General features: G+C 36.9%; 1 protein-coding gene across 1 annotated transcript; it reads left to right on the forward strand.

Annotated features, from left to right (window-relative positions):
* Positions 1-1,557: 1,557 nt before the first annotated feature.
* LOC143402556 (phosphoglycerate kinase 1-like) lies at positions 1,558-2,811 on the forward strand. Its single transcript, XM_076860106.2, has one exon. The coding sequence runs from the start codon at positions 1,558-1,560 to the stop codon at positions 2,809-2,811; it is 1,254 nt and encodes a 417-aa protein (XP_076716221.2).
* Positions 2,812-17,967: the final 15,156 nt, after the last annotated feature.

Raw genomic sequence — 17,967 nt, forward strand, 5'->3', positions numbered from 1 at the left:
CTAGGATAACTACTCTGGAAACAGTATGGAGATTCCTCAAAACTAGGAATAAACCACTACATGACTTAGCTATCACTCTCCTTCACATATTCCCAAAAGATCGAAAATCAGCATACTACAGCAATACAGCACCTTAATGTTTGTAGCAGTACAATTCACAATAAGTAAATTCATAATGTACTTGATTCCATGAATAAACCTAGTGCCTGTCAAATGATGAATGGATTAAGAAACTGTGATACACACACACACACACACACATACACACACACCGGAGTATTACTTAGTTGTAAAAAAAAAAAAGAATGAAATTGTGGCATTTATCAGCAAATGAATAGAAATGGAGAATATCATGCTAAGTGAAATAAGCCAAACTCAAAAACTCAAAAGCTTGAATGTTTTCTCTCTTATGTGAAAGCTAGAGTAAAATAAAGGAAAGGGGGAGGGAAGAATAGGATAACATGAAGAATCAATCAAATACAAATTAATAGGAATGAAAGAAAGTCTAGTAGAACAAAGGAAAAAGAAGGGGAAAGGGGAGGAAAGACGAGAGAGAAATGGGGGAGGGGAAAAAGGTAGGATAATGAACTGAAATCAATTTCCATGCTTGTATGAGTTTGTGGTGATGAACCCAATAAAGCTCTAATTTAAAAAAAATAACGTTGTCTCATATATTTTCATTTGTAATAAAAATTTTCAATCTTAAGAAAATTAAGCCTCTTTTCAGCACAATTTCTATCTTATACATGTAATGATGTAGAGAAGATAGAATAGGTAAGGAGTCTCATAATTTTATGCCTAGAAAAAAAAATGTCAGTGTTGCTTTCAGTATTTTCACTGGTATTCTCTTTGCTATGATGCTATGGGAATCTCCTACAGAAGCCACCAAGAATTCTTGCATGGTAGTCTGAGAAAGATACAGCAAAATAATGAAAACACAAAATCATCACACCACTAGAACATGTACACTGAAGTCTAACACCAAGCTAAGTCCTTAACAAAAATATTTAGTGAATCAAGGAAAAAAGTTATACTCTTGTGCCTTGAATAAATAAGATTTAATTGACCCATAATTTCATATTCTCCCTTTGTTTGGCACTGCAGAGAGTTTTACGTATCAGTATGATGAAGATTTTACAAGAGGCAGGGTAATGCTGGGTTGGGGAAGAGGGGATGACATTATTATTTGATTTATTTTCTCGTTAAGAACAAGTGTAAGCGTCAAAGGGAATTTGGGGAAAAGAACTCACAAACCTCTGGACCATTCTTATTTGTGTCCTTAATTTTCCCAACTCACACCATGCCTTTACTCCATCTTCCCTAGCATTTTCTATCTGTACCTGCCAACATATTCCAAACGCAGATTGACAGGACTCTGGACCAATGGGCAGGGCGCATTCCCTTCATCGGGCCCACAGCTTCCACGTGGGAGACTCAGGACCCAGGAAGGGGCGGGCCGAGGGGAGGCGTTAGGCAGCCCCACCAACAAGCCTCCCAGCCTCCCACCTAAGACCATCCTTCAGCACCTACAGGCAGGTGTCCCTTCCTACTGCCAAGATGTCCCTTTCTAAGAAGCTGACTTTGGACAAACTGGATGTCAAAGGCAAGCGCGTCATCATGAGAGTGGACTTCAACGTTCCCATGAAGAAGAACCAGATTACCAACAACCAGAGAATCAACGCCGCCATCCCCAGCATCAAGTTCTGCCTGGACAATGGAGCTCAGTCGGTGGTGCTGATGAGCCACCTGGGCAGGCCCGATGGCGTCCCCATGCCCGAGAAGTACTCCCTGGAGCCTGTCGCTGGCGAGCTGAAATCCTTGCTGGGCAGGGACGTGACATTCCTCAAGGACTGTGTGGGCCCAGAAGTGGAGAAGGCCTGCGCCAGCCCCGAAGCCGGCTCAGTGATCCTGCTGGAGAACCTGCGCTTTCACCTGGAGGAGGAAGGCAAGGGCCAGGATGCCTCTGGGAACAAGGTGAAGGCGGAGCCCGAGAAGGTGGAAGCCTTTCGCCAGTCACTGTCCAAGCTAGGGGACGTGTATGTCAATGACGCTTTTGGCACTGCACACAGGGCTCACAGCTCCATGGTGGGAGTGAATCTGCCCCAGAAGGCAGCCGGGTTCCTCATGAAGAAGGAGCTGGAGTACTTTGCCAAAGCCTTGGAAAACCCAGAGCGACCCTTTCTGGCTATCCTGGGTGGAGCCAAAGTGGCAGACAAGATCCAGCTCATCAAAAATATGCTGGACAAGGTCAACCAGATGATCATCGGGGGCGGGATGGCCTTTACCTTCCTGAAGGTACTCCACAACATGGAGATTGGTGCCTCCCTCTTCGACGAAGAGGGAGCCAAGATTGTCAAGGAGATCATGGCCAAAGCAGAAAAGAATGGTGTGAAGATCACCTTTCCCGTGGACTTTATCACGGCTGACAAGTTCGATGAGCATGCCAACACTGGAAATGCCACCATAGAATCTGGCATCCCCGAAGGCTGGATGGGTTTGGACTGTGGCCCTGAGAGCATTGAAAAGAATGCTCAAGTTGTGTCTGAAGCCAAGCTCATCGTTTGGAATGGTCCTTTGGGAGTCTTTGAGTGGGAAGCCTTTGCCAAGGGAACCAAGGCCCTCATGGATGAAATCGTGAAAGCCACTTCCCAGGGTAGTGTCACCATTATAGGGGGCGGGGACACTGCTACTTGCTGTGCCAAATGGAACACTGAAGACAAAGTCAGCCATGTGAGCACTGGAGGGGGTGCCAGTCTGGAGCTCCTGGAAGGTAAAAGCCTCCCAGGAGTAGAGGCCCTCAGCAACGTGTAACTGACAGAGTCTCCTCCTGTTTTCTGTCCTCAGCCTTTAGGTTAACTCAGTGCTCTAACATCTCAGCTTGACTTTGGTTAAAAACTACCAGATATGAAGACCCAGGAGATGGGCAGGCAGTGTGTTATCCACTTGTCCTTACATCAGTGAAAGCACTTGTTCACTTTAGCTCTGTCATGCCTTTGCCTACCCTCTTCAAGATCTCCTTTGGACCTTTGAACTTCACAGCTGTGCCTCATAGGGAGGATATATTCTTAAGGTGCCCATTAAAGTGAGTCAATAAAGCTGAATCTCTCATTTGTCATGTTTTTTTCTTTTTTTAGATAAATTATTGGAAAACAATAGTTTGAAAACTTGTTAAAGATTGAGTGTCCAAATAAACTGAGAAAAATAATTAAATGTAAGAACTCATTACTATCATCAGAGTGCTTTCATAGAAAATGTCTTAAGAAAAATATAAATGAAAAAATATATTAAATCAAGAAGTTGAAAGAAAAGGAAATAAATTATATACAAAGAAGTTATTTTTGTGTGCTTGTGGATGTACACATATCTATGTTATATAGGGAGCTAGGAATCAAACTTGGTTTGTTAATAAAGATTTGATTGTTTTAATTGTAATGCAATAAATTCTAAAATTTAAAAAATAATTTTCATACATTTATGAATGAAAGATAGAGCTATAAAATCCTTACTATAAAATAGAAAAAAAATATTAGAAACAAAAATACTTATTAGACAATATTTTCCTTAGTTTTGTAAATAAAGGGCTGCTAGAGGGTAATGCTATTAACAAAAATCAAAGTACAGTGAAACTCTTCCCCGTTATAATGTGCCATGTCCCTATAACCGAAGATAAATTTATTGTATTCAATAACATGAATAATTGAGCTTCAAATATAAATTTTAATACACCTGAAATGTCAAATTTTAATGAGACTACTGATAATATTATGTTAATCCCAAGGAGGAGGTAGAGTTTAAGGTATAAGTTTTAAAAGTAAAAAGACAACCTTTGAAAGCTTTAAACAAGTTAAAAGCACATTGCTTTCTCACATAAAAGTTAATAGTCAAATGTTGGCCCTTCTCCATGGGATCATATATGTTATGGTTTGGATATAAGACATCCATCCAAAGATCCCGTATGAATGCAGGGATTCAGAGGTGATGTGATTAGATAATGATAATAGTAACCTTATAGGTTCATCCCAATTTGAAAGGTTCAGTTTCCTGGGTGGTACTTCTGGGCCAGAGGAGCTACTCAAAGAAATTGGGTCATGGAGATGTACCCTGAGGAATTACAACATGTCCCCCAGATCCTCCTTCTCTTTTTGCTTCCTGTCTGCCATGTTGTGAGCAGTTTTCCACCAACTTGCTCTTCCACTATGATCTGCTTCATCTCAGTTCCAGAAGAATGGAGTTGTGCAACCATAGGTTTAATCTCTGAAACTATGAGCTCAAAAATAAACTTTTGCTCCTCTAGATTGTTCTGACATGGTATTTTGGTCACAATAAGGAAAAGCTGTCATGTAGCAAACAAAGCCCCTGTAACAAATTTGCTACTTTCAATAATTAGGTTTAGTCCTTATCTGTAGAATCTGTCTGGGATTTTGTTACAGGACTGAAAGTCTGAAGGGGAAAACAAATGTGAATCAGTCTGGCTTTTTATTACTGCATATTAATTATACAGAATAATATATTTCATCAGTATATTCATAAAAGTATATAACATCTTCATCATTTCCACATCCCATTATACTCCCTAACCCATATAGTATGAGTTTGGCTTTGGGTTTGTCCTAAAATACTTTTATTATGTTGATATAGATTCTTTTATCTAGTCCTTTAGGACTTTTACCATTAAGGCTTTTTCTTGAAGGCTTTTTCTACATCTATTGAGATCTTGTCATTTTTATCATTTATTCTATTTGTGTTTTTTTCCCATATGTTGAACCATCCTGGTATTCCTAGAATGATACCAACTTGAAAACAGGGTGTGGTCTTTTTTCATGTGTTGCTGAATTTAGTGTGCTGGTAATTTACTAAGGATTTTAGTGACTATGTTCATTAATGATATTGGTCTACAGTTTTCTTTGAGGGGTACATTATCCAGTTTTAATATCATGTTGATACTGGTTTAATAGAATTTTGAAGCATTCCCTTCCTTTTTGTTTTATGGAAAAGTTTGAGGACCTTAAGTGTGAGCTCTTCTTTAAAGGTGTGGTAAAGTCCTGCACAAATCCATCTGCTCCTGGGCTTTTCTTGTGTCCTAGACTGTGGGTAGGTATCAGCCTCAAAGGATCCACTGCATGTATTCAGAGTGCTGAATTCAATCCCTAGCACCACTTTAAGAAGAGAGAATAATCACCAGTAAAAAGTTAGATGCAAACTCAACATACAATAAAAAAATTGTTAAACACAATCTCTGCAACTCTCATCAAAGTAAAGAAAGGGAAGCAATGACATAGAATACTCTAAAAAGGGATGTTAATGAAAGTAAACTTAATGCTAACATTTAAGAGAAAAAGAAATGAGAAGAGAAAGAAAAAGGAGAAAGGAAGGAAATAAATTAGAAATAAGAAAAAAAACAGAAAAATCCATTAAAGAATTTTTGAAAAAAACATCATTCACCATCTGAATCTCTGGGAAGTGTTAGAAACCTATCCTCCCATGTCACTCACTACATATAACCCAAGTTTTCTATCTGCTCAGACTGCATATTCACCCAATAGCACTCTCTGCCTTCCTGGAGGAAGGAACTCTCTCTTCCAGCCCACAAGGAGTACCCCTAACCCAATTCAGGCATCATGTCTTCAGTGCTGATTATTATTATTTTTACTTATTATTTTTCTTTTTATTCTAAAATCCAATATTTCTGAGTACCACCCAGTCACTGACTCTTGAGTTGCATTCCAATGCTTTCCTATGGCCCCCCACCCCATCATGCAGCCTCACATCTTTTCATTAGGTTCAATATCCTGGAGCAGTTGGTAATTGATGTGTACCAAAAATCTGCCATGTTTTGGCATTATTTTATTTTAAATACATCATTCTAATATTCCAAAAATTATTTTCACTTACTATATTGGCAATGAGTCATGACATAAGGCCTATTTTTCAAGGGAGGCTTAATAATATAATCTCTAAAGCTAGATAATTTGTACACAGGTAAAAGTAAGTAGAATATATTACTAACAGAAAGTAGAAGAAGAATAAACACTGAAAAAAAATTAACAGTTTCTGATAGACTATCCTCTGTCCATTCGAGTATTCATGTACACTTCTCATCTCACATAAGAAAACATAACTACTCCAAGAAGGACAGTACAATCTCTTGTTCAGTGACTGCATCCTTTGAAATTTGGATCTCTCTGGATGATGCACAATCTATTCAGTGCAGCACAGAGAATTCAATAGTCTGACAAAGTGAAAAGCAGAGTCATCATTCTCATATTCCTACTCTCCTACTCTCAATACTCCATACAAACCAAATGAATATACAGTGGTAAAAAAGAAATAGATAACTTCAATAAAAATACTCAATTAAACCCTCTTCTCGGTCTATACCCAAAGAACTTAAAAACAGCATATACAGGGACACAGCCACATCAATGTTTATAGCAGCACAATTCACAATAGCTAAACCATGGAACCAAACTAGACTTCCTTCAGTAGATGAATGGATAAAATATGTGGCATATATACACAGTGGAATATTACTCAGCAATAAGAGAATAAATCCTGGCATTTGCATGTAAATGGATGGCGTTAGAGAAGATAATGCTAAGTGAAGTTAGCCAATCCCCCCAAAAAAACAAATGCTTAGTGTTTTTGTCTGATTCATAGTTTGGTAGGGAAGGGGAACATGGAAGGAATAGATGAACTCTAGATAGGGCAGAAGGGGAAGGGAAGGGGCATGAGGTTAGAAATGATGGTGGAAAGCGATAGACCTCATTATCCAAAGTACTTTATGAAGACACAAATTGGTGTCAATATACTTTGTATACAACCAGAGATATGAAAAAAATATATATATAATATATTAAATATTAAATATATATTTATATATAATATATATTTAATATATAAATTTAATATAAATATTCATATATAATATATAAATATATAAATATTCATATATAATATATAAATATATAAATATATAAAAATCAATAAATGTTGATAGCCACAGCCGAAGGGGCCCCAGCAAACTTTCAGACTGCCAGCTGATGAGCTGAAGGGGCCCCAGCAAACTTTCAGACTGCCAGCTGATGATTGGCTCACAGCGGCCCCAGCAACATCTAGCTGATTGGCTCCTCTGCGGTGATGCTCATTGGGCTGTTTCCCTGCCCTTTCAGACCACGGAGCTGCTCATTGGGGGACTTTTTTGGCTCTGCCCATGCGACCCAGCCAATCGGCCTCAAGAGCAGGAGGATTGTGGGAGGAAGAGGTTGTTGGGGTGTGTGGCTTGTGGGAAGCCGGTGGTGGCAGTTGGGCTCTGAGGGTTTTTTCCTGAGGAGCTGTTTTGTTTATCGTGTGTGGTTCTAAAAATAAAGTTAGTTTCTTTTGACAAGTGGCTCCTGAATTGTGCCCAGCCAGACTGCGGCATTCATTAACCCAATGTCTCCCTCTACGGCATCGTGGGCAAATACCCGGTATTTGGCTGATAATGCCAAGGTCTCGGGTTCGTTCCCCGTATGGGCCACCAAATGCCACATATTTGACCACTTTATAAACACTTCCCTTGAAACTTTACTCTCTTTGGGAATGTTGTGCTTACTTAGACATCACAGGCAAAGGATTTATTAAGTGTTCCAGCAGAAAAATGAGCAATCACTACCATCCAGTCTTCCATGTCTCCTTACTTACCTTCTCTCACTTGATTCTTAAGAAAATGTAACTTTTGTGAGCTTTATTAAGACAGCAACCACAAAATGATCAATTTCTACATTACACAATCTAAAAACTAGTTGTTCTAAAGTAAGGAAAATTTTCCCAAAGAGAACTCTTGTCAAACTCTGGAGACATGTTTGCTTGTCATTTCTGGAGGGATGTTATTGTGGTAACTAAGGAAGCTATCAAAAACCCTACAAACCACAAGACAGCCTTCCACAATAAAGAAGTAGTCAGCCTTACATGTCAATAGTGATAATGGCTGAGAAATCTTGATCTTGACTGAACTATGGTAATAAAAAGACTTAAAAATATAATTTCTAAAACAACATAAATATTTTGCTTATTACAGCTATGGGTAAGTAGACATTGCTTGAGCTAATTCAAAGACCCAGTGAGTAAAACATGGCTCTTTTATCATCACTAGAAGAAAGAAGATCAGTTTGAATGTTGACATATTCCAGGCCACTGAATAGGGATTAAAAGATCCAGAGAGGCATTCTTTCTTTAAGGAAGAGCATGGGAAATCATCCATATCAGCTGTGCTTACATGCCTTCCACCTGAACTCAGTAATATGAGCACATCCAGCTAATAGGCCATGTGTTCTCTGACTGGGTGCTCATGGGCCAAGTTAAAGCTGTTAGTAAAAGGAAGGAAAATAAAGTTGCATTAATTTAAAAATGTAGCCAGGAGAGGAAGTTGTGAAAACTTTACAATACACTGGAAGATCCATGGAGAATATGCTTTTGTAGATGATTTACCCTAAAAGAAAGAAAACCTTATAGAGGACAAGAAAGAAATTAAAATGAAGTAAGATGACAACAATATGACATGAGAGATGAACTGATAAAAGTATAAAAAAAATCATAGATTCAAATGTTAGTACAAAATATTTAATGTTGTTAAAAGGAATAATCCAGCCTCCATGTCTCTTTACTTACCATCTCTCACCTGATCCTTAAGTAAATGTAATGTTAATTAATGTTGTTCAAAGGTGCTGAGAGAGAACTTGTTGACTAGGGATACTGTATTAGAGTTCTCTATAGGAACAGAATCAATAGGAAGTATGTTTATAAAAGGGAATTTATTAGATTGGCTTATGTGACCAGAAGCTGGAAAGTCCCCAAAGGCTGTCTTGCAGGCTGGAGAGGTAGAGGAACCCGTAGTTGCACAGTCCAAGAAGCTGAAGCCTCAGAACAAGAGGGATCAATAGTGCTACCACAGTCCAAGAGCAAAGGCTTCTGGAAACTCCCTGGAGAATCACTGGCAGAATCAACTTTGGAGGAGTGAAGAATCCAGAGTCTGATATACTCAGGTGATCACAAAAGCAATCCAGAAACTGTTCAAGCTGAGCACAGTGTCCCATACCTGTAATCCTAGCAGCTTGGGAGGTTGAGGCAGAAGGATAATGAATTCAAAGCCAGCCTCAGCAAAATCGAGGCTCTAAGCAACTTGGTGAGACCTTGTCTTAAATAAAATTCAAAACAGGGCTGAGTACCCCTGAGTTCAATCCCCAGTAAGCCCCCGACCCCCCAAAAAAACCTGTTCAAGGAGAATTGAGCTGCATCTGATGCTGCTTCCTTGTTCTTCCAACTTTGATTCCATTCAAGCCACTATCCTATTGGACGGTGCTGCCCATGCTTAGGGAGTGTCTCCACTTCAGTTTGCTATCCCACATGCCAATCATTACTAACACACCCTGACACACCAAGAAGCCCCTTTATCTTCAGCATCTCTTAATCCAATCAAGTTGACAATTCAAATTAACTATTACAAATACAATATTTGGCAAAATAATGAAAAGCAGATCTCAAAAGAAGCATTTGTACATACATACATATGAATATTGATACTGTCATCTGTCATCCACATGCATATATTATATACTTATATATAATATTTTCTACAGTTGCAACCATTTCACAGTACAAATTATAATTATGTACATTAAAATAGCTTTCTACTTCTTAAATAAAATTTCTGAAGATTAACAACTATTTCCTTTGTTGTGCAGAAGTTTTTAGTTTAATGATGTCCCACCTATTGATTTTTAGTTTTATTTCTTGCAATTTAGGAGTCTTTTAAGGAAGTTGGTTCCTGTGTCAATATGTTAGAATGTTGGACCTTGATTTTCTTCTACTAATTACAGAGTTTCTGATCTAATTCCTAGGTCTTTAATTCACATTGAGATGAGTTTTGTGCAGAGTGAGAGATGGGGCCCAGCTTAATTATTCTGCATACAGATATCTAATTTTCCCAGCACCATTTGTTGAAAAGACTATCTTTTCTTCAACATATATTTTTAGCACTTTTGTATAGTACCAGATAGCTGTATTTATGTGGTTTTTTCTCTACATATTCCATTCTATTCCACTGGTCTTCCCATCTGTTTCGGTGCCAGTACCATGCTGTTTTTACTGTAGCTCTGTTTTATAATTTGGGGTCTTGTATTCTTATACTTCCTGCTTTACTCTCTGAGCTCATTATTGCTTTGGCTGTTTGGGGTCTCTTATTTTTCCAAATAAGTTTTAGTACTGCTTTTTCTAGTTCTGTGAAAAATGTCATTGGCATTTTGATAGGGATTACATTGAGTCTGTGTATTGGTTTTGATAGTATGGCCATTTTGACAATATTAATTCTACCTATCCAAGAACATGGGAGGACTTTCCATCTAAGGTCATCATCAATTTCTTTCTTCAGTGTTCTATAGTTTTCCTTATAGAGATCTTTCCATTAAATTAATTCCCAGACTTTTTTGAGATTATTGTAAATGGGATAGTTTCCCTAATTTCTTTTGTCAGCAGATTCATTATTGGAGTATAGGAAAGTAATTGATTCATGTGTATTGATCTTATGTCCTTATATTTTGCTGAATTCATTTATGAGCTCTGAAAGTCTTCTGGGGTTTTTTTTTTTTTTCATGACTTCTACATATAACATTATGTCATCAGCAAACAGGGATAATTTGACCTCTTCTTTTCCTATTTGTATTCCATTTAATTTCCTTCTGTTGCCTGATCACCCTGGCTAAAATTTCAAGGACTATGTTTAATAGGAGTGATGAGTGTGGGAATTCTTGTCTTGTTCCTGTTTTTAAAGGAAATGTTTTCAGTTTTTCTCCATTCGGTATGATGTTGACCGTAGGTATGTAATGTACAGGCTTTACAATGTTGAGTTAAGTTCCTTCTCTTCTAACTACTCAAGTGTTTTAAACATAAATGGGTGGTCTACTTTGTCAAATGCTTTTTTGGTGTCTATTAATAAAATAATGTGATTCTTGTCCTTAACTCTACTTATGTCATAAATCACATTTATTGATTTATGTATGTTGAACCAAACTTGCATCCCTGAAATGAAACCCCTTGATCATAAAGCACTGTATTTTTAATATGCTTTTTATTCAGTTTTATAATATTTTATTAAGAATTTTGCATCTATGTTCATTGGGGTATTTGGCCTGGTGTGTTTTTTTTCCTTTGATGTGTCTTTGGTTTTGGTATCAGGATTATTCTACCTTCATCGAATGAATTTGGGAGTGTTCCCTCCTCCTCTATTTCAAGAAATAATTTGATGAGGATTGGTGTTAGTCCCTCTTTAAAAGTCTGGAAGAACTGGTCTGATAATCCCTCCCTGGGGTTTTCTTTGTTTGAAGACTTCTGATAACTTCATCAGTTTCCTTTATTGATATTGGCCCATTTAAGTTTCCTGCATCCTCATGGTTTAATTTAGGTAGTTCATATATCTGTAGGAATTTCTCAATATCATCTAAATGTTAAGAGTGTGAAGAGAGAGACTACAGGAGAAGATATTTTCCTCCTGCTCCTTAGGACATTAATATCCAGAATATATAAAGAAGTAAAAACCTTAACAACAAAAGAGAATAACCCAACAAATAAATGGTCAAAAGAACTAAACAAACATTTCTCAAAAGAAGAAATATTAATGACCAAAAATATATTTAAAAAAATGTTCAACATCTCTAGCAATAATAAAAAATGAAAATTAAAACCACATTGAGATGTCATCTCACTCCAATCAGAACAGCAATTATCAAGAGTATAAAATGTATTGGCAAGGATGTGGGGAAACAGTTACACTCATAACTTGTTTGTGAGATTGCAAATTAGTGCAACTACACTGGAAGGCAGTATGGAGTTTTCTCAAAAATATAGAAATGGAACCACCATATGTCTTGAATTTCCCAATTCTCAGTTTGGATCCAAAAGATCTAATCAGAATACTATAAGGACACAATATGTATAGCAGCACAATACACAATAGCCAGACACTGGAACTGATCTAGATACTCTTCAACAGATGAATGGAAAAAATGTGGTATATATACACAACTGAGTATTACTCAGGCTGAAAAAAAAATAATGAATGTCATTTTCTGATAAATGGAGTAACTGGAGATGATATAATGCTAAGTGAAGTAAGTCCAACTCAGAAAGTCAATTGTTGAATGTTTTCTCTGACATGCAAAAAAGGTAGCCTAAAGTTAGCAGGGAAATGACAGAGAAAGAGAAAAGAAATGAGAGGGTGCTATTAAACTAAAAGAAAGATCAGGGGAATGGAAGAAGGGGTTTGAGGGGGAGGAAAGAGGGACAAGGTAAGGAAAGAACAATGCAATGAATCTGACCTAATTTTCCAATGTACATATATGAATATTCTGCAGTTAATCTCACCATTGTGTATATCCACAAGATATTGATTTTTTAAAATTTAAATAGATAATAGTAGAGCAGAGGAAAGGGAGGAGGTGGAGCAACAAGAAAGAATACAAGGGTAGGTATTGGAGGTTTAATTGGAATAAATTATAACCCATGTATTTATAATTATGTCAAAAATAACATTTTATGCATAACTATTATAAACCAATTTTTTAGAATTAAAATTAAGGTATTACCACAAGATGGCAGAATGGCCTTGAGTTTTTTTTTATTCAGGCTTACATTGTAGGGTTTGTTTTGTCCACACTTGCAATTTATATTATTTAATTCATGTGCTTAAAGTTGGCTATTCATTTATTTTCTGTGTATTTTCCAAAGTATCTTTATAGAAAGAGCCTCCTTCAAGCAGAATTTGCTTAATAAGGCTATAAGAAAGTCAATTGAAAAATAAAATTAATTGCAACTCTTCATAGCTTTATGCTCCCACTAACATTTTTCTATTACTTTAAAGTAATTTCCATTCTGAATAAGTTTGGAGGAGACTCCTAGAAACAAAATTTGCAATCCCCAAATCAATCCACATTCATGTTAAAATTAGAAAGGTAACAATATTAACTAAAGAGTAAAACAAAATATTTGGAAATTGTCTAATTGGTGGGCATATAAACTGATATAAAACAAGATAATGTTTTTGTTGGCATCTCCTTGCTTTAGAGCCCAATAGGACCACTTGGGGTTTCTTCCCTTCTCTGTGACCTGAAAACTTTTACTAGGCAGTACTCAGGGCAATTATGTCTTTATTTTCTTAGTTTTTTCTATCTCAGATATTGTCTCATAGATTTCTCCCATCTTGTCAATGGTCGCGGATGAAGGATTCAGTCTAGTCTCCCAATCTCTGCTCTTCCATCCAAGTCACCAGTAAAGACTAAATATCACTTTATTTTAATTTTATTTTTGTACTTGGCATTGAATCCAGGGGCACTTAACCACTGAGCCACATTCCCAGCCCTTTTTATATTTTATTTTGAGGCAGAATCTCATAATCCTCTTGCCTCAGCCTCTGGAGCTACTGGGATTACAAGCATGTGCCATTCATTCAACTTTTTAAAATTTCTTACATTAACATTATTTTTAACATCCAGCTGAGTTTAATATGTTATTTTTTTATAACATTGATTCTGAAAATATTTTTATTAAATCATCATAATTCTGCATAATAGCTGAATTAATTATGCCATATTTATACATACACATAGCATAATTTGACTCATCTCATTCACTTATCCCTCCCCTTTCCTTTCTTCTTCTGTTCCCCTGAACTATTTGCTCCACTCTACTGATCTATTACTACTAGTAGTAGAAGAAGTCGTAGTATTACTATTATTATTAATTAGTACATTATAGTTATGTACAAAAATGAGATCCAAGGAAGAATAACAATTCAGGCAGAGTCCAGAATCTATCAAATCCCTGGAGGGGAAATGAACATTCACTGAGAAATGTGTGCATTTGAAGCAGTGTGATAAGAATTTTGTCATCAGGGAATATTGTCATTTGCTTGAGACACACAAGGTACTAGTAGCAGAAAAGAATATTTCTGGAGAAAGCTGGTAGGAGGGACATCTATGAGACAGATAAGCAATCAAATGTAGAGGAGCAATGATGAGTTGAAGGCTGGCTCTTCATTAACCCTGAGAACCATCCATATCGAAATAATTCTCTCTTTTCAAAAGTTTACCTAGACCCAACCCCAAACAACAAAATGTTAAAAATTAGAAGACAGCATGTGGTCATCCTATCTAAAAAGTTCTCCAGCAGGCAGGAGGGAAATATCTTTTCTCCTAATAAAAGAAATTTGCCAATGATATTATCACTTGAGTAAACAATATGACTGACATCACACAAAGTGATCTTTACAAGAAGATGTATAATTTTGATTTGTTTGCTGAACCCAGGAAGGTCATAAAAATTATTTCTGGCTTAAATTTACAATAACATGAACTTGGGTCACTTCTATTTTTAATAAGTTGGAATAAATGTTAAAATACCAAGCTTGAAATTTGTAACCTGATGAAGTCTAGATTTTTCTCACTCAGAACGTAAGTATTTCAGAGATAATTTTTAGCCTTTAAAATGTAGAAATTTACAACTAGATTTAATCTACAACCTTCATTTTAAAGGTGAACGAGAAGTCATATTGAAAAAAGGTTGAGAAGTAGTTCCATTGCCATAAGCATTGGCTTGTGGCAAGGAATGACATTCTTAAGCATAATTAGAAGGTGTGTGTGTGTGTGTGTGTGTGTGTGTGTGTGTGTGTGTGTATGAAAATTTGTAACTACTTAGGTTGAATTTTCATCTTTCTGGGATAGAGATATATTGTATGGTACAGGAATGCTGCCCATTGTTACGGTTTGAATTTGAAATATCCTGCAGAAGCTTGTGTGCGAAGAATTGGTCCTAAAAGCACGTTTCGGGGTTGGAGTCTTTAGAAGGTGTTGGATCTGAAGCCTGTGACTTCATCAGTGGGTTAATTTATTAATGAATCCATAAATCAGTGCACTGCTGAAAGGTGGCAGAAACTTTAGGAGCTGGGACCTATTTAGAGGAAGTAAGTCACTGCAGGCATGCTTTTGAAGGTTCCATTTGACAATATCCACTCTCTCTTTCTCTCTTTGCTTTCTGGCCACCATGAGCTACATAGCTTTCCTGTGTCATGTACTTTTATCATGAGACAATGCCATAGGCCTAAAAGTAACAGGGCCAAGAGACCACAAGAAAAAAAAAAACTTATAAAATCATGAGACAAAGTAAGTCTTTCCTCCTTTAAGTTGATTTTCTCAAGTGTTTTGTGACACAACAAATATAGACAATGGGCACCAGGAGTGGATTGATTGATGTGACTATACATTACCATGTGACTCAAAAGTCTTCGATATTGATTTTGGGGAGAAATTTGGAAACTTTTGGAGAGACAGGCTAGTAAAAGTTTAGAATATTATAAGATTTAAGGTGTTTCTGGGGAGAGTTCAGAAGATCAGAATGTTGGTAGTAATGCAGAGAGTAAAGACTGTGCTGTGAGATGTTTTCAAGATGCAGAATAGAGAAGGTTACTTTCCTGACTGCTTCATGGCATGAAAACAAGAAAGCTGATAAGAAACTTCTCAGCAAAGTGGGTGAGCAAAAGAAAGGGGGAGGGATTTTACTGGAATTTAATACTGGACTTTCAAAGCAGATCTGGGACATAAGAGGTTGGATATAATTAAATAAGGAAGAAATCCCCAGGGCCACAGCTGCTGCCATGGCTGGAGGCAACGGTAAGAGTGGTCCCTCTGTGGGCAAAGTGGAGAAATAAGGGAATTAAAGGAACTCACATTTTTAGGAGGCCTGAGGCATAACTGAGTACAGAGAGTTTAGAGATCAAAGACACTGCCCAACTAAATTGAAAGGCATGTTGCACAATATCCTTATGCAGGAAAAAAGCCCCATCTCTTTAGGCTGCATGCACAGGACAGAGGAAGGAACCATTGCACAGCCACAGGGCAGGGGTTGGTGGATGGAGGAGCTGATTCCTGGCAAAACTGAGGAGTCTGGCCTGAAATATGGGCCTGGCAAACCACACTGAATAATATAGAGTGTTCTAAAGTGAACAGGAGAAAATAAAATGTGGAGAGAGGTTGAAACAAGGGACTACTGGTCATGGAAACCCACCTGGCTCTCCCTGTTCCCCTTCAATCCAGGTGCTTGCCAGATCTGCTGGGAGAGATGCACCTGGCTGAGAATCTAAAAGAGTGAGGGTGGTAGAGATTGAGTTTGGAGACTGAACCTGAGGCCAGGAAACATGGGGTCTGCAAGTGACAGAGTGAAGTAAGAATTGGCTCCTCCACCACATAAGTGCAACCCAGGGGAGATCCCTGGGGTGCAGTCTTCCATATAGACCAGCAATTGCTGGGCCTGGGAAGTGCACTGATTTAAATCTTTAGACAAGTTGGCATTCGGTGAAGAACCTGAAACCTACGTACGCCTGAACCTGTCTTTAGGTGTTCTGCCTGTGTGATTATTTTTCTCTCCAGAGATCCCACCTTGAGGGTAGAACAAGAATCACTTCAGAAGACCCCATCAAACACTGCCGAGAAGGGAAGCTGAGCATCTTTTGAAATCCAATGGAAACAATTATTTAACTTTTCCTTGGTATCTTTTCCCCCCTTTTGTATTTTCTCTGTTTAATTGTGACCTTAATGGTTCATGTACATTTATAAATGTTCATATTATCAAGGCCCTGTGCAACTCAGGGAGACCCTGCCTCTAAATAAAATATAAAAATGAGTTGCAGATGTGGTCTATTAGTTAAGTGACCCTGGATTCAATCCCAGTACAAAAAATGAGTAGATAGATGAATCTATAACACAATTAATAAATGGGCAAAGGAACTGAAGATACACATCACAGAAGAAAAATACAAATGGTCAAAAAATATTTTCAACATCTCTAAAAAAATTAGAGAAATGCTGATTGAGATTACACTGATTTTATCTCACTCCAGTCAGAAAGGCAAATGAATGGATAAGGAAAATGTGGTACATATACACAATGGAATATTATTCAGCCATAAATAAGAATGAAATTATGGTATTTACCAGTAAATGGATGAAACTGGAGACTATCATGCTAAGTTCAATGAGCCAATCCCAAATACAAAAGGATGATTGTTCTCTCTGTTATGTGAATGCTTACAAATAATAAAGGTGGGGAGAATAAATTTCACTGGATAAGACAAAGGGGAATAAATGGAGGTGTGTGATGGAAATTAAAAAAAAAACAGTAGAATGAATCAGACATGACTTTACTATGTCTATATATTAATATACAACCAGTATAACTCTACATTATGTATGACCACAAGAATGAGAAGTTATACTCCATGTATGTATAATATGACAAAATGCATTCTACTGACATGTATATCTAAAAGAACAAATATTTTTTTTTAAGTTATGTGCTGCAGAAGTTTCAATAGAAATGAACACTCTATTGGAAATTTAAAAAATCCAAACTACAGCAAATATGAATATAGAGATGCAATTTCTAGAGGCTGAGAAGGTGATAGCTATGGATGAATAACAGGTACCAAAAGCACGGTAATGTAAAAGTAATAAATTCACTATTATATAATTTGTAAATAACTAAAAAGAGCTTGAAGGTACCAAATGCAATGTAAAGTTAAAGAGATGAAAATGTAAATTATCCTGATTTCATAAGAATACATTTTATATATGTATAGTCTACCTCATAAATATTTGCAATTATTACATTTTAATCAAATATTTGAAAAAATGCTTGAGATGGAAATGTTAACTACCATATTTGTTTGCTCATTACATAGTATATACATGTAGCAAATTATCCTACTATACCCCACAAATTTTTTATAATTTCTGTAATAATTATTTAAAAAACCATGCTATTTGAAGAACTACCCCCTTTTTTCAGGTACGACTAGACTTTCCTTGAAAGCACATTCTTCTTTAACTATTTGACCTCCCTGTCCTAACTCACTTCATCACAGATTTTTTGAACAAAAAATTATTAAGA

Source organism: Callospermophilus lateralis, chromosome 6 (assembly GCF_048772815.1).
Source record: "Callospermophilus lateralis isolate mCalLat2 chromosome 6, mCalLat2.hap1, whole genome shotgun sequence".
Taxonomy (NCBI): domain Eukaryota; kingdom Metazoa; phylum Chordata; class Mammalia; order Rodentia; family Sciuridae; genus Callospermophilus; species Callospermophilus lateralis.

What these genes read in the sequence shown, in the direction of transcription:
- LOC143402556 (XM_076860106.2), top strand. Translation starts at nt 1,558, where the DNA reads ATGTCCCTTTCTAAGAAGCTGACTTTGGACAAACTGGATGTCAAAGGC.